General features: G+C 42.4%; 1 protein-coding gene across 4 annotated transcripts in view; it reads right to left on the bottom strand.

Moving 5' to 3' along the window:
* The window catches only part of Gpatch2 (G-patch domain containing 2), a 155,970-nt gene that overhangs the window by 41,495 nt on the left and 92,944 nt on the right, over positions 1-21,531 (bottom strand). For 3 of the 4 annotated variants that reach the window (XM_075989416.1, XM_075989415.1, XM_075989419.1), the window contains 2 exons: positions 16,721-16,788; positions 3,185-3,224 (listed from right to left, as the gene is read on the bottom strand). In XM_075989416.1, the coding sequence (XP_075845531.1) occupies positions 3,185-3,224; positions 16,721-16,788 (108 nt within the window). The remainder of the gene's footprint in view (positions 1-3,184; positions 3,225-16,720; positions 16,789-21,531) is intronic. The other variant, XM_075989418.1, reaches the window with a different exon arrangement.

The raw sequence follows: 21,531 nt of genomic DNA, 5'->3' as shown, positions 1-21,531 counted from the left end.
CCCTGATTTGTCACCACTAGAAAATGGCCCAGAAGAGGACAGTCACAGCACCGAGTACAACATGTAAAACCATGGCACACAAGCTTAGAGCTGATGGCATCAACCAGGAAGACAATAGAGGGCTACTTGTAGCTCATGGCTTCGATGCAAACAAAACGGAACCCAGATCAAAAGGAAGTTGCATGTTCTTCTCTTCTGTGGATGCTGATTGTGTCTGGTCAGAAGTATCTCTGCTGGCACACCCCTTTAGGAATGCCTGAAATAGTCTCCTAAGACTCGTCCTTTCAGTGTCCTCAATATTAAGAGCAAATGGAGTACTACTTAAACCATGACCAATGACTCATTAAGGCACTTGTAAACTAAAACACTTGCAAAATGTCAAGCCATAAGATGTTCAAGGAGGCAACACCTTAGAATCTAAACTCATGCGTACACACACACACACACAAGCATACACACACAGCACCACAGAGACACATTAGTGCAGACACACAAAGGTGTAAGAACACACATAGACACATGTGCATAAACACAGACACAGAAGCAGACAAACACATAGACACACACATACATATTAACAGATACACATACACACAAAGCACATACAGATAGGCACACAAATAGACAGAAAATCAGGCAGAGATATACATATATAGACACTAACAGACAACCACAAACACACACACAGATGTCTCCTTTTTCTTTCAACTGAGTGTCCTTCTTGGACCTCTCCTTACCCACACAACTACCAAGAGTCAGACCATCTGCGTCGGAGTGGAAAAACAAGGCCGCTTTTTTCTAACTCTTCTTGTAAAAGTAGCAAGTATCTGACAGAGAACAGAGGACAGGGAAGCTACATCCTGAGTGTGACAGAGGCAGGAGCATGGCACAGAGCACGCAAATGGAAATGAGACAGAGCAATAAGGAACAGAAAGGAGCAGGAAGGTGGGCAAAGTAGTGAGGTGAGGATTTGAAATGAGGCTGGGTCAATACTATCATTAGTTTATGTTGCTACATTGGAATAAGAAAGAAGGCGACCACAAAGCAAGTCTCTCATTCGACATTTAGCGGAGAATTATATAATTCTTCATGGCTTTGCATTGCATTACTTGGATTAGGATTTGCTAACTGTTCTTTGTGCTACAGTTAAGTCAGCTTACGTTGAACTGAGAAATAACTATGCGCTGTGAGGCCATGCTAACTGATCCTCACCGTGCCGACCCCCTGACTGTGTGTTCATTCACTGGCTGAAAATTATCTTAGCACCCACCTCAATGCTTTCTGTGCTCCGGCAGCCACTTGCACACATAACTAAGTGGTAAATCAAGGCTCCGAGGTGAGCCACCTCATTCAGATGACTCTGTCCTGTACAGCTCTCATAATGTGAACAGTTGTTCTAGTGTGTGTGTCCTTTTGAAACAATGTTTTTGCACTCCTATGGCCCTTGGGAATAGTGTCTATCGCTGTTAAGCTCAAGAGGGCTGTAATAGGCTAGTAAAGAAAACACATGCCTGTCAAGAAAAGCCTTCCTCAGGTAGGAATTACAGTGCCATTGGTCAGAGCTTAATGTTAAGGAGTCAATGGTCTGATAGTGAAACAGAAACCAATGCGCGCACACATACACACACACACAAACGCGCGCATCGTGCTTGCACATTACAAAAAAAAACAAAAATGCAAGGTTATAAATTATAGTGATATTTCATTTGTATTTTAATAAATAAAGCTTGCCTGAAGATCACAGAGTAAAACAGCCACATTGGTCAGCCTTACAGATCAGGCAGTGGTGACACACACCTTCAATCCCAGTAGCCACACTAGTTTGCCATAGAAATGGGGCAGTATGGTGCATTCCTTTAACCCTAGAGAGGAATATAAAATGGGAGGAGACAGCTCTCACACACAGTCTCATTCTGAGGATTCCTGGAGGCAGGATCGCCAGTTCAGACTGAGGTAGAGGTAAGAGCCAGTGGCTGGCTGTTTTGCTTTTCTGATCTTCAGGTTGAACCCCAATTTCTGTCTCTCAGTTTTTCTTAATCGTGCTACAACAAACTGACTGACTGGCTGATGAAGCTTTTGGGACCAGTAGCTGGAAGAAATGAACTCTGCAATTCCTCTAAGACCACTGATTTTTTTTGTTTGGTTTTTTTATGTGTGTGTGTTTGAGACTACTTACAGATCTGAACTACCACAAATGAAAACATCACCTACACTTACTAATTAATAACTAATCTTGTCAAGACAAAAATGTGAAATGCACACCAAAGTTTAGGTAAAAGGTCAAACAAAAAATTAGTCAAAAGGATTATGAAAGCTAAAAAGTGAAAAAGAATTGGTAATTTTCCTCTTTAGAAGGTATAAGTGATAAATCCACTCTTTCTCCCGGTACTGAAATGAACCCAGGGCCTCTTACATGCCAGGCATGTGGTTCTCTCCTAGTCACAGCTCCTCAGCCTCCCATGAGCCTTCAGACAGGGCTTTCCTTATGGATTGCCTGCCTAAAACAAACTCTTATCATTCAGAAGAGCAAAAGCCCTCGCAAGGAATCAAACACTAAACTGTAAATTTTAGGATTTATCACAATCTAACTTCTGAATAATCTTAGCACATTTTAAAGAGACAACCGATACAGTCAAGAGCAAGGCATAATAGTTCTTCATCTGTAAAGATGATCTAACTGAATGCCCAGTTCCTGCCAGTCCAGCTACTCACTGTGCTGCCAGGTGTGTCAAAAAGACAGCTAAAAACACCCACCTAGAAATACATCAAACCTTAGAAGAACCACCACTGACTCCTCCTCAGCTTAGTAAGGCAGCTTGCACTGCCTGACCTTATGCAGTTTTAATTTGCTTGGAATTTTGTGCTCATGCTGACCAGGGCCTCTAGCACTATGTGGATGAGGATGCTTCATCTTCCAAGCACTGGACTACATACGGACACATGCCACCACATGCAATATTTAGTAGTAAAGCCTTACATGTGGCCAGTTCCACAGAGGTCACCTGTGTGACTGAGGACAGTGGCAGTGGAAGGACTTTTAGGTGCCCACTGAGGTCAGAAGAAAGCCTCAGCACAATTAGCTCCTCGTATAATAAGCTGCTCTTTCTCTCTGCTGACCCCCTACCCAAGGGAGATGAACACAGACTGAAGGAAACTGTTCCTTCTGGATTAGAAGGTTCCTTACCTGGCCATGTTCTGTCCTAGCCCCAGGGCTAAACCAGTGGCTGTGGAGAGAAGAAGAGCTGTTAGCTGGCCCCTCCCTAGAAGCACTTGCTCGCCCATCAACAGTCAGCATATGCTGTGAGGAATTTGTTCACACTAGCTACAGAACCTTAAATATGCTTTATTTTAATGGATATTTCATGTAATTCTAGACTTACACCAATTTTGACAGCAATGTAAGAGTGCTCATAACCCAGTAATTTTCAATTTAATAAGCAAACGGAGTTAGAATTACATTTCCATTTAATTATGTTAACATAAACTGCTGGGACTGTGTTCATTTTACAAATCAATTCTGGTTATAAAATCTACAAATGCTATCATTTGCCACAACTTAATTATAGCATCATTATGCCAAATTATGACCTTTTGATTATTGGAGTTATTTAAAAGGAGTTGAAAATACAAGAATATCCTATTCTGCAGCGCTGTACTAAGGACCGAAACAAAAAATTCCAGATATGAATCCTAGACTACCCATGGCCCACACTTTAACAGCTACAGCAGTCAGGATTTGGGGTCAGAACAAGTTCCACGACAGGAAAAACACAAGTGACTGCACAGTCTAAGCCTCCCATTACTCTACTGCCAAGCCTGACCCTTTTGGCGCTAGACTCCATCTAGTCTCGCCACACTGGTGGATGGGAGTTTGTACTAGCTGCATGACCAGTGCTCCAGTAGCATACTACATAAAGACTGTTAAAACGTCTAAAACTAGGAAATAGAGGAAGGCACTGAAAATATAATTATGGGGAAAACTAGAGACTCTAAGTGCCATTTAGTTTTAGAAACAACAGCATCTTTATGTACTATAACCTCTTCAGGGACATGATATGTACAGCCAATCCTCATGAAAACCTTAGTTCCAGATATGGACTTGAGATCTGGATTCCCTTGCCAAAATGTGCTGTCAGTACACCATGCTGCAGAAGGGCAAGGAAAACTTGCATTGACTGCTACATCCGTGGGGGCTCGCAAAGACAGCATTCTCTGACTTCTGGGGCAGCTGGCTGGGAGTGACCAGACTCCACAGAAGCAGGGCTTGTCTCCATTTCCTTTAAGCATTTCAATAGGTCATGGCTGGTGATGTACCCTGGCAGGGCAGAGCCCACACTGCCATGATAACGGACACTTCACTGGTATCGGTGTGCAGAGTCTGGATTAGCTACCAGCTGGAAGCAAACTTTCAATGAGAGTTCCACTGACAGCTTGACCAACATTTCCTACCTGCTGTGGACTGTTTTAAAGCAAAGTATTTAAAGATCAAAATCACACCCTAGTTAATCATTCCATAAAAGGGTTAAAACAGCAGTTATTTGTGCCAGCTCTCAACTCCAAAGCCCCGTGAAGAATAACAAAGCCTTTGCTCTTTTCCTTCTCAAAAACATGCTAGATTTTGTAAGAATATAGCAGAGTGATGGTACATAAGTGATTTTATATGTTAATGACTGACTTCCTAGTATCACAAATTTATTCTTCACTGGCTCCTGATGCTCTATTTTAGTCTGATAGGTAAGTGTCATATATTCTATCACTATTACAAAGTGACCACTTCCTGTCATTGAGCTGCTTCCATTTCTCCCACTTCTAGTGGTGCCCTTGATGGGTTCCTGCTGTCCTTCTTTATTCCCCTCGGCCTCCTTTCCCGGAAGGGTCATAGCTCCATCACCCAGCGATGGGAGGTGTCCAAAGCCCATCTCACTGTAAGTGCTCAGCTTTTCAAAGGAGTTTGGGAGGTTTCTGTGGGGCTTGCTGAACTTACACCCTTCTTATCTGCCAATTAGTTGCTGCCCTCTAGAAGTGGAAACTGGGTCTGGAACTGAAGCTTCTACTACACCTTATTCTCTCACCATTATTACAGTTTTTACCTTCATAGGATTTGGGTGAGAAGATTTAAAAATAAGTTTTCCATGAGGCAAACACTGTAAGAGGTGGTTTGGCCAGTGAAACTACCCTGGGACGTAGAGTACAAAGAAATACAATTTGGCAGGGTCTGGAAGGGTCACTGGGGACTTTCAGAGAAGTTACTGGGGTGGGGTGGGATAGACCAAGATTATACTGCGCAGGTTAGTGTGAAGGAGGAGAATGTGAAGAAGTAAACAGGCCTCTGCAAGGGAAGGAAGAGAGGAGCAGGGAATAAACCGTGCAGGTGAAGGAAACGTTGAAACTGAAAGAGTAAATGGAGAACCCCCAGGAAAGAGGAAAGGACTGATTAAAACACAGGTGCTAAGTCAACTGTGGACAAAAAAAAAGGTTTATTTCCTCTAACAAACCAAACTGTGAGAAACTGGAATAAAGGCTAACGAACAAAGCCTGTGACCAAGGAATGAGAGAGCTGGCAGAAAGCGAAGTTCCAGAGCCCAGGAGCTTTGGGTGGTGTTGCTCCAGAGCAACCAAGGAAGTGCTTTTGTATTGGAGTAATACGCCAGTGAAGCCCACTGGTCAGGTGAGAGTGACCCTCTGCCAAGTGCAGGTCTCAGGAGCACCCCACAAGCTAGACAGCAATTAATCCCCAAACTCTCAGAGGTAGACGCTTTGCAAACAAAGAAACAAGCTCAGAGAGGTGAAGTGATTTGCTAAAGATTTCATAAGTGAGTAACAGTGGGAGTTCAAAAATCAGTATTGTGGTTCTGAAGCCATGTTCTTCCAGCCACCATACCTGTGGCTACTAACAGAAACAAAAGTGAAGCCAAGGGTATGACTCAAGGGTCCAAGCCTCCTGTGAACAAGGGCAAGTAAAGAGGGGTCGGTAGCAAGGAAGAAGCTTTACGGAGCATTGGTGTGGTAGGGAAAGGGTGGCCTCTCTGTCCACTGCTGCCAAAATGAGAGTCAACAGCAGGCTGTTCCCTTTGGGCAGTCTGTTTCCCTCACCCTGGCAGATTTAGATGCTTCCTCTTCTGCACCTTCAGTGCTTTTGCTCACATCTATCTCCTTTCCATAAATCAGGTTCAGACACCAAGGTCTTTACTACCCTGGTGATGGAAACTGGAGTTCCTTGAGAGAGGGACAGAAGTAAGGGCAACAATCACGGCAATGGTGGTGTAGGAGCTCCTTCTATATTTGTGTTGATTTCATTGGTTGAATAAAGAAACTGCCTTGGCCTTTTGATAGGGCAAAACTTAGGTAGGCGGGGGTGGGGGGTGGGAAGGGGAAAGAGAACTGGATGCTGGGAGGAAGAGGCAAGCAGAGAGCCACCTGCCATGAAGCTGCCAGGTCAGACATGCTGAATCTTTCCCCATAAGCCACGAGCTCGTGGTGACATACAGATTATTAGAAATGGGTTGAATCAAGATGTGAGAGTTAGCCAAAAAGAGGCCAGAACTAATGGCCCAGGCAGTGTTTAAATGAATACAGTTTCTGTGTAATTATTGTGTGTAAGCAAGCTGGGTTGGACGGAACAAAGGGCCCACACTCCTCTCAGGCAGCGGGACGCGGCCCGTTCCTCCTCATTACTACACAATGGCAGCCATGAGAAATGTAGAATCAGCTATCAGAAGCAGTAGCCAATAAATTGCACCATCTAAGGAACGCTCATTGCTGGGAGCCTGACCTAGGGCAAAACACAGGTCTGGCTGAGCAGTTCTCATCACAACCTTACCAAATCTCCAGTGCTCCCAGCATGCCAAGGCTGACACCCAAAGGAGTAACACTGGGCCCTGTGTTCTTACTCAACTTTTGCTTTATTGCCCCCAGTTTAGTATCATGAGTTTTGATGAAGAAGGAGCTGGGATTGTGTTTCTGGGTTGTTTCTCCCCTTTTTGTGCTCACAGAGCCTGGGATAATAACGAGGATACAATTTTAATGACATTGTATCAAAAAAAAAAAAGGCAGGAGCTGGGGAGATGACTTGGCTGTAAGTGCATGCTGTGCAAGCATGACGACCTGAGTTTGAGCCCCAGAACCTACACAAGGAGCTGAGCAGGCAACACTGGCTTCCAGTTCATCACTGAGGGTGCTCAGAACGGAGGGTATCTCTTGGACTTGCTGGCCATCCAAACTAACCAAGTAAGAAAGCTTCAGGTTCAATGAGTGACCCTGTCTCAGGAGACATGGTGGACAGAGACTGCTCTGTCAGTGTTCAATGTCAATGTCTGGTGTGTATGAGCACACACACACCAAATAAGAAATAAAATGGTAGTAGTGTCCTTCAACTGTGAAGTGAAGCTTAAATGAAGGCTAGTGCCTGAACCAGAATGCAGCTGCTGTGATGTTTATGGACACTGATTTACACTTGAGTCAGTATTTCAGAGCAGGCTCACAAAAGTCTAACAGGAAAAAAAGTAGACTAGAGAGAGACTGAGGTACAGTCCGTCAGTCTGCTCAAGGCGGAAGAGCTGGATGTGAGCTCTAAGCTCAGTTTTCCCTGTGGGATACAGGTACAGGTAAGGCACATCTAGAAACAGAGCCTGCTTTGCCCAGTAGGCTCTGTTGGAAGCAGAAGTCTGCACCTCCTCCTGAGCTGCAGCCATCATTCCAGCAGAGCAGTCTTGTAACTACAGAGTAGAAGGGATTGCGTTTCAGGTCTCTGTAGATGCTGAGCGCTGCATAAATTCCTTCTCATGCTTCCACAATCCCCTTTCCTAAGCACAGAGCTGCATAGCAGGTAGCAGCAATGTATTGGATTTCATAGACATCAACTAACATCACTCCTGGGCAAAAAGACAAGGCCGGCACCAAGATTTTTGACTGAGGATTCCAGTAAAATGTACTGGAGAAAAGCACAATAAACTGTACTTTCCATACAGATTGTTAGAAATAAGTTTTGTCCTTTTGGACACAGAAGCACCTTTCTTTTTTTTTAGAGAGAGAGAGACACACACACAAACACATACACACACACACACACACACACACACACACACACTGATGTTCAATACAGTAGCCATTAGCCAGATCTATTTACATTTAAAGAAATATTGCATATTTGGTTCCTTTATTGAACAGTCACACACATATAATCCCGGCTTTCAGGAGACTAAGGCAGGAGAGTCATGAGTTCAAGTCTAGTTGTATCAAAATTTATTAAAGCAATTTGGTCCAGCATCAAGAAGCCATATGGCCAAGAACTTAGCCTTTGTAACTACCTCAAATGTCAGGGCTAACCTGTCCCTATGGAAACAGAGAGAGCTCAATCATACCAAATGAACAAACAGAACAGAGGAAACTAAATGTTCAGGTGACTTTTCACTACTCATCAAGACAGACTCCTTAACTGTGTTCCAGGCTTGGCTTGTACCTTCCCCAGTCTTCCACATGACAATCTGCCTTCATGTCCTTCATTTATCACAGAATCCTTCCAGATTACTGGACGCAGAACAGCCATTTTATTCGCTTGAAATGCACCCCCCCCCCAATGATGTACTTCAGAGAATATCAGCCGTTCTCGGTTGACAGATATTCAGTTAAATTTTAAGAATTAGAACCTGAGCTCAGTATATAGCAATGTACATGTACTACCATGTAATTGCACATGTATATGCCTATCCACTGACCCCTGTCTATTGTCCAATACTGATAGGTAATGTCCTCCATCTTGTTTTCTGCCGTGTGTCTGTGGAAGGCAGCCCTCCTAGGTATCCTGGAAAGTGCGCCCAAAAGCATGACTTGAGATGGCAGACAGAACTTCATCCACTATAGTGCCATGTTTTTCTCTACTAAGATATCCCTCTATTAAAGTTTTCTATGATGTCAATTCTAAAATTATATATGAGGCTTTTTCAAAGCTTTATTTGCATTATTAAAATACTAATGAAAATTCAAATGTTAAGCTTGATATGCTTGATAAAAGGAAAAACAGAAGTTTAGGAACAGGTTCTGCAACCACTCAGGTAGCTTCTGGCAAACGTTATATATTTGAAGTCTAGGTTCCTTAACAAGAAAAATAACACTGGGGGTAGCAGATGGCTCAGCAAGCCAAGTTCTTGGTATGAAAGCTTGGTTTCCTAAGTCCAACCTCTGGAACCAACATAGGGGTGGAAGAAGAGGAATTATTCCACAAAATTGTCCTCTAATCTCCACTTGTGGGCCACATATAATGAACACACACTAAAAATAATAATAAAAAAAGGAAAAATAAAGATATTTCTCAGGAGTTAAACATAAATTCAAATTTGCCGAGCAAAAGACCTATGAAATCAGTATTAGTGCCCTCCCTGCAGGACACTGTGGGCTACGGTAACACATGTGACTTCATTCTGTAAGCTCTGGATCCCTCAACATCCATACAAGAGTTGATACAACTGGAGCTCCCTACAGAATTCCCTCAGGGCTTGCACGTCTCATCAGAGATGCCTAAGATATTGTTTCCTAATTGATTTTTGGTCAAGCAGAGTTATAGTGTGTAGCTTGGAAAAGTCAAACCACCAATAAAATGGAGAACGAGCATCTGCTTTGATAACTCAGAGAGCAAAGACATTAAAACGACACATCTGAAAAGGAAAGCCTGTTAAGATGCAAACTGCTCAACATGACTTTGAGGGGCTGTCTAGTGGAGATGGCCGCTCTGCACAGCACTCTGTAACCCCTTCCAGAAGGAGGCTGCCTCATTTCCTTCAGCCTGACTCACAGCATGCCCATCATGGGAAATAAGAGAAGGAACTCATCTCACATATTATCTGAACCTTTACCTACAGGTAAAGTCCCTTTCCATACAATGCAGCAAATGATAAATTTAAAAGTGAAAAGGCATTCTCAATGAACATAGCCTTTAATCAGGCAAATCTTGCTTAAAGCATGCCTGATATTTACACAAAAGATAAAATGAGTGAATATTTGTTTTATGAAGGAATTCATCAGAATTATAATGAGTTATTTCTGTACATTTTTAAAAAGTTAATTCTATATACCTGGGAAGTAGATATATTTTGTATCAAAATAAAACAATAACAGAATGTGACTATCAATTAAAATCAATTAATAAATCATAAATATTCCTTTAAAATTAAGTATCTTGCAAGTACTTGAGCAAAGTTAGAGAGTATATAAAAGCCTGGAACCTCTTTTGGTTTTCAAAACAGGATTGTGTTATGTTACCATAGCTGGCTTAGCAAGATGCAGGGCAGACTAGTTTTGTGATCTCTGGCAGTCAATCTTGCTTCAGCCTCCTGCATGCTGGCAGTGGAGGGGTGTGCCACCATGACTGGATCTAACACATATTGCTAAGAGAGAGCCATCGTAATTTTCACATTTTACTATTACGTATTTAGAAAGGCAACAAAATGATAACATTGATGATCAGGTTTCAAAACGTATTTTTAAGATTATTGGTATTATTAGTTTTAGTATTTTTCAAGAGTGTGTGCCATGTGAATGTAGGCACCAACAGAAGTCATGGGCACTGGATCTCTTGGTGCTAAGTTTCAGGTGGTGGTGAGCCTCCTGATGTGGATGATGGAACTGAACTCAGGTCTTCTGGAAGAACAGTATACGCTCTTTAAATACTGAGCCATGTCTCTAGTCTCCTCAAACTTTCTTTTTAATCAGAAGTTAGAACTAACTTCACTTTGTTTGCTAGATTAAGAATCTTGGCACATTCTCTGTGTGTCTTATATTAATGAAGACTTGACTTATCTTTGCTAAATACTTCCTGCTAAAAAGGAACAATCATCTATTAATGATTAGGCTTTCAATATGATACTAGTTTTCCCAGGAATAATTACTAGGTAAGTTTTTTTCCCCCAATGAGCAGAAGAAAACACAATGTCATTTTATTAAGCTGATCATGTTTTGTAAATATGTTACTGAGACATTCTGGTGTGCGGTGCACATGTTTACAGATGTCTATGCTGTAAGAGGTGTGTAGCAATGCTGAAACCAGCAAATAACAATCTGAATTTTGCTTTTATAATGGAAATTATCTTGAATGTTATTTTATAGTATTTATTTATTTAGCTATTGAAGTAATAGGATAAACCTAGGGTGTTGGGGAATGTTATTTTAAGATGTGTGACTTTTGTTTGTGATGCATTTCTTTAGCTCTGTGAAGCTGTGATTTTTTGCCTGTCTAAAACACCAGATGGTCTAATAAAGAGCTGAATGGCCAATAGTGAGAACAGAGCAAAGAAAGGCAGGGCTCGTAGACATGGACTATAAGCAGAAGAAGAACTCTAGAAGAGGAGAAGAAGCAAGCAATGAGAGGACAAGGAGAGGAGGATGTCAGGGGCCAGCACCCAGCAGCCAAGGCTGGAAAGTAAGACATACAGAAGTAAGAGAAAGAAAAAGCCCAGAGGCAAAAAGTAGTCAGGATAATTTAAGTTAGGAAAGAAGCAAGCCAAGATAAGGCCAGGCATTAGTAAGTAAGAATAAGTCTCCATGTGTAATTTATTTGGAAGCTGGGTAGTGCCCCACCTCCCCCATAAAAAACCAAAAGAACCAAAGGAGTAAAAGAGCAAAAACACTGCAGCACACTAGGATGTCATGATGGGACCTAGGTGCTCCAGTGCAGCCCACCCCCATCTGGTGTGGAGACCCTCTGGATTTGTGTTGAATTCATTGGTTAAATAAAGAAGCTGCCTTGGCCTTTTGATAGAGCAGCCCTTAGGTGGTCAGGGTAGACAGAACAGAATTCTGGAAGAGGGCAGGCAGGGAGAGCCGCTATGAAGTCACCAGAGTCAGACATGCTGAATCTTTCCCGGTAAGCCACAGCCTCGTGGTTCTACACAGATTATTAGAAATGGGTTGACTCAAGATGTAAGAATTAGCTAAGAAGAGGCTAGATATAATGGGCCAGGCAGTAATCTAATTAATACAATTTCTATGTGGTTATTTCGGGGGTTAAGCTAGCCGGGCGGCGGGACACAGCCCTCCGCTCCTCATGGTTAACTAACGCCACAGAAAACCTGAGAGGGCTTTAAAAAGGAATTCTAGAAACAAATATAGAGTTTAGCACAACTGGTGGCATGCATTAGCTCCTTTAAGAGGCTGACTGGTCTCCGAGCTGCAGCCCACCCCCATCTCCACCTGTACTGATCAGCTCCATTGCCTCTGGTGAGCCCAGGCTTTCTATATGGAGCTCCCTACTGCTACTGTCCCCCTAACCCTCAAACCACCTTTCCCTTCTCCAGCAGGAAGACTCCCGTGCCTTCCTAGCTATTTCTACACAGTCCAGCAAACAGATAGGGGACTGGGAGCTGTGGTCCTCCAGCAACACCCATTTGAAACTGCAACCCTTTCATACTTCTGAGTTTGCACAGTCACTCGCTCCATTTGTTCATCTCCATTTTGACATTTGACAAGTAGAACTACTTATATCCATCTGTTAGTGTGAGTGTTGTGCATATGTATATGCTCATGTTTATAATGGTGTGTGCACAGATCTGTGGAGGTCCTCACATCTGTTAGTGTGAGTGGTGTGCGGATGTATATGCTCATGTTTATAATGGTGTGTGCACAGATCTGTGGAGGTCCTCACATCTGTGTGGCAAGCTCTTTCCCACTGGACCATCTCCTCAACAGCACAAGCTCAACTGTTGGAAGTATTTTTCTATAGGATATCTTTGGAGATTTTAGAGATAAAGTTGAAAACATCAAAACAAAACACTTAAAAAATGACCAAGTCTCACTATGTACTCCAGGTCATTCTTGAATTTATAATCCTCCTGCCTAGCCTTTCTGAGTATAGAGGCTACAGTCACGTTCAACCAGGCCTGGCTTAAAAACTTACGACAGCGTTTGAAGATATTCACGAGGTTAATGATGGCCTTCTGTTTCCCTAAGGTTCTTAAAGTTTAAAGTAAATCACAGCAACGATTAATTTGTGTATTTCCTAGATTCCCGTCTAAGCATCAGAAAGGGATGTCTCATGACAACTAACTCAAATAACTCTGACAACAGATGACTTCTAGTCGGATGACATTCTAGATGTGAAGTTCTGTTTTGTTTTAATTATCAAACATCATGGAAAAGAGAAGATACAACTATCCTGCTTAAGAACACAAGACTAGAAAGTCAGTTTGGAAAGAGGCGCCTGGTGGGGGGCTCTAGTTCGCAGTCCAGACTCCAATACAGCCAAGGTTGTTGTGCGGGGGTGAGGGAGGAGGGGGGCGGTTAAAGCCACTCAGTAGAACAACTCCCACAAAGAAGACTGAGACTCTGTGGCCAAAAACTGTTGGAGACTCATACCTGCCTCCTGGAGGTCAGCTGCCCTGCCACAAGATGGCATGCTTCAGGGACAGACCACGGAAGGACATAGGACCAGCATGGAAGCAGCACTGTTAGTGTGGAATGGAAAGCAAGAGAAACCAACTGAGTGTTGGAAGAAAGTCCAAGCAATCAAGTATATGGCCACCAGTAGTCTATGATGAACTGATGAACTCCCGACTGACCTACAGAGAGATGTATGGCTCTAACTGTCAGCAGTCTGGGATGCCACATGCTACTACAGTCTTAACAGCTGCTCCTACAAAGGCAGCATCCTCTCTGAGGAATGCTGGTCAAAATGCCTGTGCATGCTAGGCAGTAAGCATGACACTCCTAAATGGAAATCCTCATCTTGTGTTGAGATGGCCTGCCTTCTCCACGACTCTATACTGTACATGTGTGTAGCTGCCTATGAACAAAGGCATAAGCCACTTTACCAAGAGGATTCAAGACCACAAATACTTAACCACTAGTATTGCCAGAGGTCCTGGATGAGAGTCCGAGGGAGAGGAAGTAGTAGCAACTCCATGAGATCTGAAAGATCCGGGGAACTGGGGTATTCTACACACTGTGCATTTGGAGAGAACAGAGCATGGGGATGCTGCAGAGACAATGAACCAGGCTGGCACACTATCAGCAGCTACTGGCCAGTATCCCCTTCTCAGGCTTGATGTTAGAGGTACCCACCTGTACCTGTCTGGAACGTCACTTCATATCCTCTTTCCTAATCTTCTTTAAACCTTGACAACCAGGTACTCTGATCCTGGGCAGTGGGCAGGAAGGGGAGGAGAGTGAATGTTCACAGCACAAGATGCTTCCTTCTGGAAGGTGGAAAGGGGAGCTTCTGGCACTGCCTCTTTAGAGCAGAGGAGATGGGGACCAGAGCGGCCAAACCAGAACACAGTAAACATAAGGACAGAAGAGAAAAATGACAATGATGGCAATATTACTGGCAGAATTATGTCCCTGCAAAGGACAGTATGGAGTCCTAATATGTAAGCCAAAAGAGGACCTCATTTGGATACACGCTTTCTACAGAGACCAGTTAAAATGAGGTCAATGAGGCAGGGCCAGGGCCCAGTATGACACTATGAAACGTCTTATTCACTGCCTTGGTGCTTTACAAAGGAAGAATTCAGAAAAGGAGCAGCACAGGGGAACCCCACTGAAGATGGGGTTGGGGAGGAACCAGTAGAGACTGCTGGTGTCCTGTGAGGAGAGCAGGGACAGTCAGAAGTGCCTTCTCTCCCAGCCCCAGCCATGCCCTCTGTGGTGCTTTGCAGCAGCAGCCTACAAGGACTGAGCACAGACGACAGGGAGAAACAGAAGCACTCTGCCCTAGTCAGTATCTTTAAGCTTTTCAAAAGTCTCTTCTTTCACTTTATGTGAGAAAACAAAAGAAAAGAGGAAAAATAAATCTGAGGAAAACAAAAATAAAACAAACACAAACCATGTTGGTTTAAGTTTGTACCTAGCACAGACTGATAAGTGTTTTCTCAGAGTCTTGACAGGTAGGGGTAAGAGAGAATGCAGGAGCAAATCCCAGGCTCACAGGACAGTGCAGGTGACATCGGGAGACACTCAGAGAATAGAAGCAGAAGTGATCTGAAGGTTTTATGGGCAGAAGTGGAAAGAAGGTGACAGCTGAGGAAGTGTGGGGCATTTGTCCTTGACTATTAGGATGTCCACACTGGCAGGAAGTAAGATGGCCAGATCTGAACCCGAGTCACACAAGTCAGTACTATGCCCTGGAACTGTGGAAAGCCAGTGAATGAAGGGGCCACTGGAACTCTACACTGACATAAAGGATAATAAAGAGGGCAATGGGAAAGAATATGTCACATAGGTACTGGGAGTGAAACTGGAGAGACTTGAGTCCTACATGGTGAAGTAGTGGCATCTTCACACAGGAACAGGAACATAACCACACTGTGTGCTACCCTGGAGCATCCTAATGGACTGAGAACCTTGCAGATCTGGTGTGGAGGAGACAGGGGGACACTGAGAGTAAGCCTGGGAAGTTAGAAGCAACACCACAGATGGCATTATCCTGTTCTTTCCTATTTACTTATCTACTGGTTACAATTCTTTGAGACAGGGTCTCATCAAGCCGAGGCTAGCTCCAAACGTATTAAATAGGCAAACAACCTGAACTCCTGATCCTTCTGCCTCCCTCTTCCATGTGCCGGGATGGGCACACTGTCATGTCCCACAGACAGGCCAATGTGCCCTAGTTTAAACCAGTACTTCAGGCATTCAGCAACTCTGTCTGAGCGTCTGCCCTGTCAGGAGTGCTGCAGTAATAAGGAAGTATGGCCTGCACCGTTTACACTCTTCATCTAATGCAGACTGCTACCTGCAGTATTTCTACATCTGCTTACCTATGCTTTTGTAGTTCAACAAAACAAAATGAATGCAGAAACTCAACCCAACAGTTGACTGCTACCTGAGGGTGTTATATCTGCTTGTTTTCAAAATATCATCACACAAGCAAGGAAAAGGGAGATTCTGAAAACATTTTGTTGTGCCTGAACAACAGTTTGCTTTCTATTTACTTTGCAATTGGTTTCTTGATTTTTTTATTTTTAAAAAGAAAGCCAATATTAACAGATCTTAATAAGACTTTCCTAGGAAAAACTAATTTGATAAATAACTCATGCCTTTTCATGTCTCATAGGTCTCAATTTCAACAACTGCAGGTGGTGAAGGAGACACATGACATCAAACTACCATATATAACACAGGCTTTTCCAATAAGACTATTTAGAACTAAGCTTACCACAAGAAAATCCTACCTGTAATTTACTAAGATCACATAAACTGTTCAGCTATCTAGAGTTACCTAGTAGGCCATTTCTTTTGTTGCTAAAGGATCTATCTATCTATCTATCTATTTATCTATCTATCTATCTATCTATCTATCTATCTATCTATCTATCTATCTATGCTTCAATATAGTTCTTTACTGTGATAAGCAAAGGCTAGTCAGGCAGAAGCTAGGAGTAGAGAAACATCGTGAAGATAGGTCATTCGGCATTCACGCTGATATCACAGAAGGGCTGGGGTATAGGCTCAGTAAGGTCGATGTCAAGAAGATTTAAACATTTTTAGATAGGGCCTGAATTTCAGTGAAGAAGACATGAATTTCAACTGTATCAAAATGAAGAATGGATTTACAAGTCCTTCTGTGTCTTTCATGGGCTCCATGTAAGCTGTTCTAAATACTGTTACCATCCATGTGCCTTCTTATGCTTTTAAAGTAGGCACAAATTAAACTGCTGTCACTCAGAAATAGCTATTCAGTTTTTTAAGAGAAACAAATGGAACAACCCAAGCAAGCTACAGAAACATGAGCACTCACTCATGGTGATGGGCATCCGGGGAAAAGTGAACCATCCTCTTGTTACTGACGGGGCCTGGAGCAGACATCTGAAAAGATATTTTAAAACAAACGACAAAAACAAGTCACAATTGGCTTGCTAGAGACAGTACACAACTGTAGCAATCTGAAGATATCTTTCTAAATGGAAGAAAAAAGATTAATTTTCAAATCCAAGATAAAAGGGCAAGGAACAAAAGTCCTACAAGGGATGGAGGACAGTTGCCACCCAAGCTTGGTGCCTAGCATCCAACTGACATGCTCATCCAGAGGATCCAAAGCGCTCTTTGGCCTCCATAGATGAAATAAATCTTTCCAAAGAAGATCCTTTTGGTCTCACAGAGTTACCCTACTAGATTGCTAAGACGCGTCAGAGCATCTTTCCCATAATGGAAATACCATGCTTAAGGACAGCAGTGACTGCGAACCCTGTGTGGGAAGAAGTTCAACCCGAATTGTGGTAAATTTCTCAACACAGAAGGTTGCATTATGATATGCAAATTCAAGTGATATAAGCACTTCTGTCAAAGGAGCAATGGATGGTCCTTTTTAAATATATTTTCCACAAAGGAAGGAACTATGAGAATATTTATATTGAGCGAAATGTAATTTTAGCAAAAGGAACAATATTTGCTCCTCTATGTCTACATAAAATTAGAAACTCTACAAGTAAAACACCAAGTATTTCATCTACAGTGTTGACTGCTCAAGTTTGTTATGAACATCACAGCATTCCTGTTATACTGGAAATTCTTAAATAGAGCAAAAGGCAGCCATGAAAGGATGAATCAGCCATCACCAATGACAAGGTTTGAAGTTACAGCAAAGAGCTGTGGGTTTCTTTCTAATGAAAGACATGCCTGTTTACTTACACAAAGCCATTTAAACCACAACAGAATAAAAAAAAAGCATGGCCTAAAAACAAAACAAAACAAAAATAAATAAATAAAGAAAAGAGAAACGTCCAGGCAACTTTCTTCTTGTATCCCTTGATTACCAAAGATGCCCGCACCCACTTCTTGTATCCCTTGAGTACCAAAGATACCAGCATCCACTTCTTGTATCCCTTGAGTACCAAAGATGCCAGCATCCACTTCTTGGATCCCTTGAGTACCAAGGATGCCAGTATCCCCTCTGACATCCCTAGAAACGCAAACAGAGCCAGTGTGCAGGGGGTGACAGTGATATGTCAAATGTGGCTCTGCTCCAGGGCCACATCCTACATTCATCTTGGAGTATAGTTTCATGTTATTCCAGCAGGTGTTCCTGGAACACAGTAATCCATTTTCTACACTGGAGCTGTGAGAAAAGCTGCCTGGGCCTGTGTCATGGTTTGTTAGACGTCCATGATCATATTATCTCATGGCGGACCTGACACTTTTATTCAGTTTACTGTATGTTCTATGTACAGGCAACTTATTTCCTTTGCTAGGGCTGCTGACAACCTTTTCCACACTATATTAATCTTGTTTACTGACTTTATCTTGGTACAAATATCAGAAAACCGAACTTTTTATCTCACAGAAAAAAATAAGAAGCATGTTGACAAAGCAGGAGCTATTTCGGGGCTAAAATTGCTTGTTTACCTGAAGCTACACTTACGAGAAAAATGTTTAAGTCTTGATCCAGCTTGAAATACATAATCTGAAATTTAATAAATGAAGAAATTTCACGTAAATCCATGTGACAAATTGCCTGATGAAAACAATACAGGAAAATATAATAAAACAGACCTTCTAACGAGTTTATACCACAATACAAATGTAAGCTTTCAATCTAGTCAGAAATAATCTGACTGGATATTTTTCAGGAATTGGGCACATCTTAAAAACTACAAGCTCACTTTGACTGCAGCAGATAATTCCCAGAAGATCTGAAGACTCAAATGTAGATATTTAAATAACTTTACATGTATTTTTACATGGTCATGGCCTTGGAGAAACACAAATGATTTTTCTCCAGGTCCTTCCTAATGCTGCGACCCTTAATACAGCTCGTTGTGCTGTAATGACACCCAACCATAAAATTATTTCATTACAACTTCATAGCTGTAATTTTGTTCATTATGAATCATAATGTAAATATCTGATATACAGGATATCTGTTATGTGACCCCTTTTGACCCACAGGTTGACAACCATTCACTTGAAGTATCCCTGCTGTTCTTTTCTGAGTATCACACTTCAGAGTTCAATGTAGCTACAAGTAGAACCCTTACCCCAAATCTGAGCATGAAATCTGCAATAAAGAATTCCTCCATGGAAAGTAGGACTGTACTCAAGTCTGAGAGTATTTCAAACTTTCAAAATATTTAAATGATTATTAACATGATACATCAAGATATTATTAACCTTTCAGAAACATATCTAAAGAATTATAAACAGTTATATTAAAGAATTAATTCTATAATTAATTCAGGGTCTCTAATATTTATAAAAATAAACTGAAAAGAGGCTGGAGAGATGGCTAAGTGGTTAAAAGCAATTGTTGCTCTTGCCGAGGACCTGAGTTTTATTTTCCAGTACCTACATGATGGCTCACAACTACCTCCAGTTCCAGAGATCTGATGCCCTCCTCTGGCCTCTGGACATATGTGCTACACATACATACACTCATGTACATACACACAATAAAATAACCTCAAAAACTAAATGAAAAAGGTATAGGTCAGTGGTACAGCCCTTGTCCCTGAAAAAAATTTCCAAAATCAGAACATACAGTGATTATTTAATTCCAGGGAAATTTTAGAAAGAAATCATAAACTATTTTAGACATAGCTCTTTAAATAGCCTAACCAAATATTCATACAGTCAAGGATATTTTTGGATTTGTTTAAGACAGGGTCTCATGATAGCCCTGGTTAAAACTATGTAGACCAGGTTGACTTTGAACTCAGAGATCTTCCTATTTCTGCATAAAGGTGTGTGCCACCAAGTCCATCCACACAGTCAAATTTATTAGTATCAAAACTTTTACCTCATGATTAGTGGGAGAAGAGGTACTTTGCTTTTTGTACAAAAAAGTACTTACATAATACAGAGTTCTTGGAAGTCCTAAAACTCAGAGGTTGACATTTATTTAATTAGTCAGTGTTAGTAATAATGATGCCAGACATCATACGGTGTGTGCTAAATCCTTAGGGTTCAGTTGTTCAATTTACTAGATTGATAGTTTTTACTAGATTGTTTGCTTACATCATTTGTGCTTCTACACATTGAAACGAAACCCCACGGCCAGAAAGAGATGGTTTCTATATAATGTAACTTTTCTGTTGTGATTTCAGCTTTTGCTGCTGTTGTTTGCAGCTATGTTATTGACCTCAGAAAACACTGTGGTAGTGAGAGATGAACACGTGGCCACAACTGTAAAGTATCAACTGCTGACAGAACATGGGGAGCACCGACCCTCTCAGTGTAGCAGACGTATCTGGAGCAGCTCTTGTCCTCTCCATCATGGCGTTTAACACGAGGACTGGTGCTCTTCGGAGATGAGCAGAGCAATTGCCTTTTCTTTTCCCGTGGCCAAGCCTCCTGCAGGTTCCCATTACAGAGCTGACATATCCTCCCTGAATCAGAAAGTGAGCGGAGACACAGACTGTGAGACTGGGACGGGGCTGACTGGGGTGGATGGCACACTGCTCGGGGCGTCCGTGTTAAAAGACAAGATGCAGCTCCATCCTGACAGCAGGACTGGAAGCAGCAGCTTTGTTCTGTCCTCCAGCAAGCCTTCCCATCAACGCTGTGCTTACTTTCAACTGCACTTGAGTTGCCGCTGCACACTATTCTGCCTCAGTGCCCACACTGACAAACACTAACTGTGTCAGGCTGCCATTCAAAAGAGGGCTTTTCAATCTGGTGAGGTCTGGCTAGTCAAAGCCCTGTAGCCTCCAGGCTGAAGGGAGGCAAGGCCTGAACCACCTGCCAGTTTGTCCAGATGCAGCAGTTCCCTCTTTTCTCAGGATAACGATTAATTGGAGGACACTGAGGAGAGAAGCAAGCCTTCACAGTCAAGCAGGCCCTATATGAAAGCCTCAGCTATGCTCAACTAATGTGTCCATCAAATGCACGTGACAGGTGTCAAGGAAAGCAACCCAGCAAGGCAAGTTCCAAAATAGGACTTTAAATTTCAGGCACAGGAAGCAAGAGTTGGATGACTGATGGGCAAGGACATAAAAACAAAGAAACAAACACAAAAAAACAAAACCACAATACCAACCAATCAACCAATCAACCAAAACAGAAGGAAACTGGTCCTAGCTGGTGTGTACAGCCATCCTCCTTTTTAAAAGGCGGAGGAAATAATACTCTATCAAGGCAGTTGTGCAAATGGTTATTACATTACACCCACAGACTCTCCTAGAGCACTGCAGCACAGCGAGGCACCCATGCCGACACTGCTGACCTCGAAGCTTTGCCAAAAGTTAGACAGTGGTGAGTAACACACTTTACCATGCCTCAAACACTCACAATATTACAGACAGTTCACAATTCACAATGGTACAGCTATTTGGGCAGACACAGACGAAAGAAAATAAAGGTTATAATTATTTTTAAGGCAACATGCAAAACCGTAAAAATGACTGCAGGACAACTTGTGAAACCCACAAAGGTGTGCGTTCGACTGATAACACTAGAGTAAAGGGGAACGCACAGCCACCTGGTTTATAAGAAACAAGGGGGGGGGGGATTAGTCCCACCAGCAAGGTAACTGTATGCAATTTAAGTCCTGCTCCATTCATCTTGTCAACTTGCTAAATTTAACTTTCTGAACTACTGCTTTTCACACATCAGTGT

The sequence above is a fragment of the Microtus pennsylvanicus genome, chromosome 10 (genome assembly GCF_037038515.1).
Source record: "Microtus pennsylvanicus isolate mMicPen1 chromosome 10, mMicPen1.hap1, whole genome shotgun sequence".
Taxonomy (NCBI): domain Eukaryota; kingdom Metazoa; phylum Chordata; class Mammalia; order Rodentia; family Cricetidae; genus Microtus; species Microtus pennsylvanicus.
This window is presented reverse-complemented; position numbering and strand designations above follow the sequence as displayed.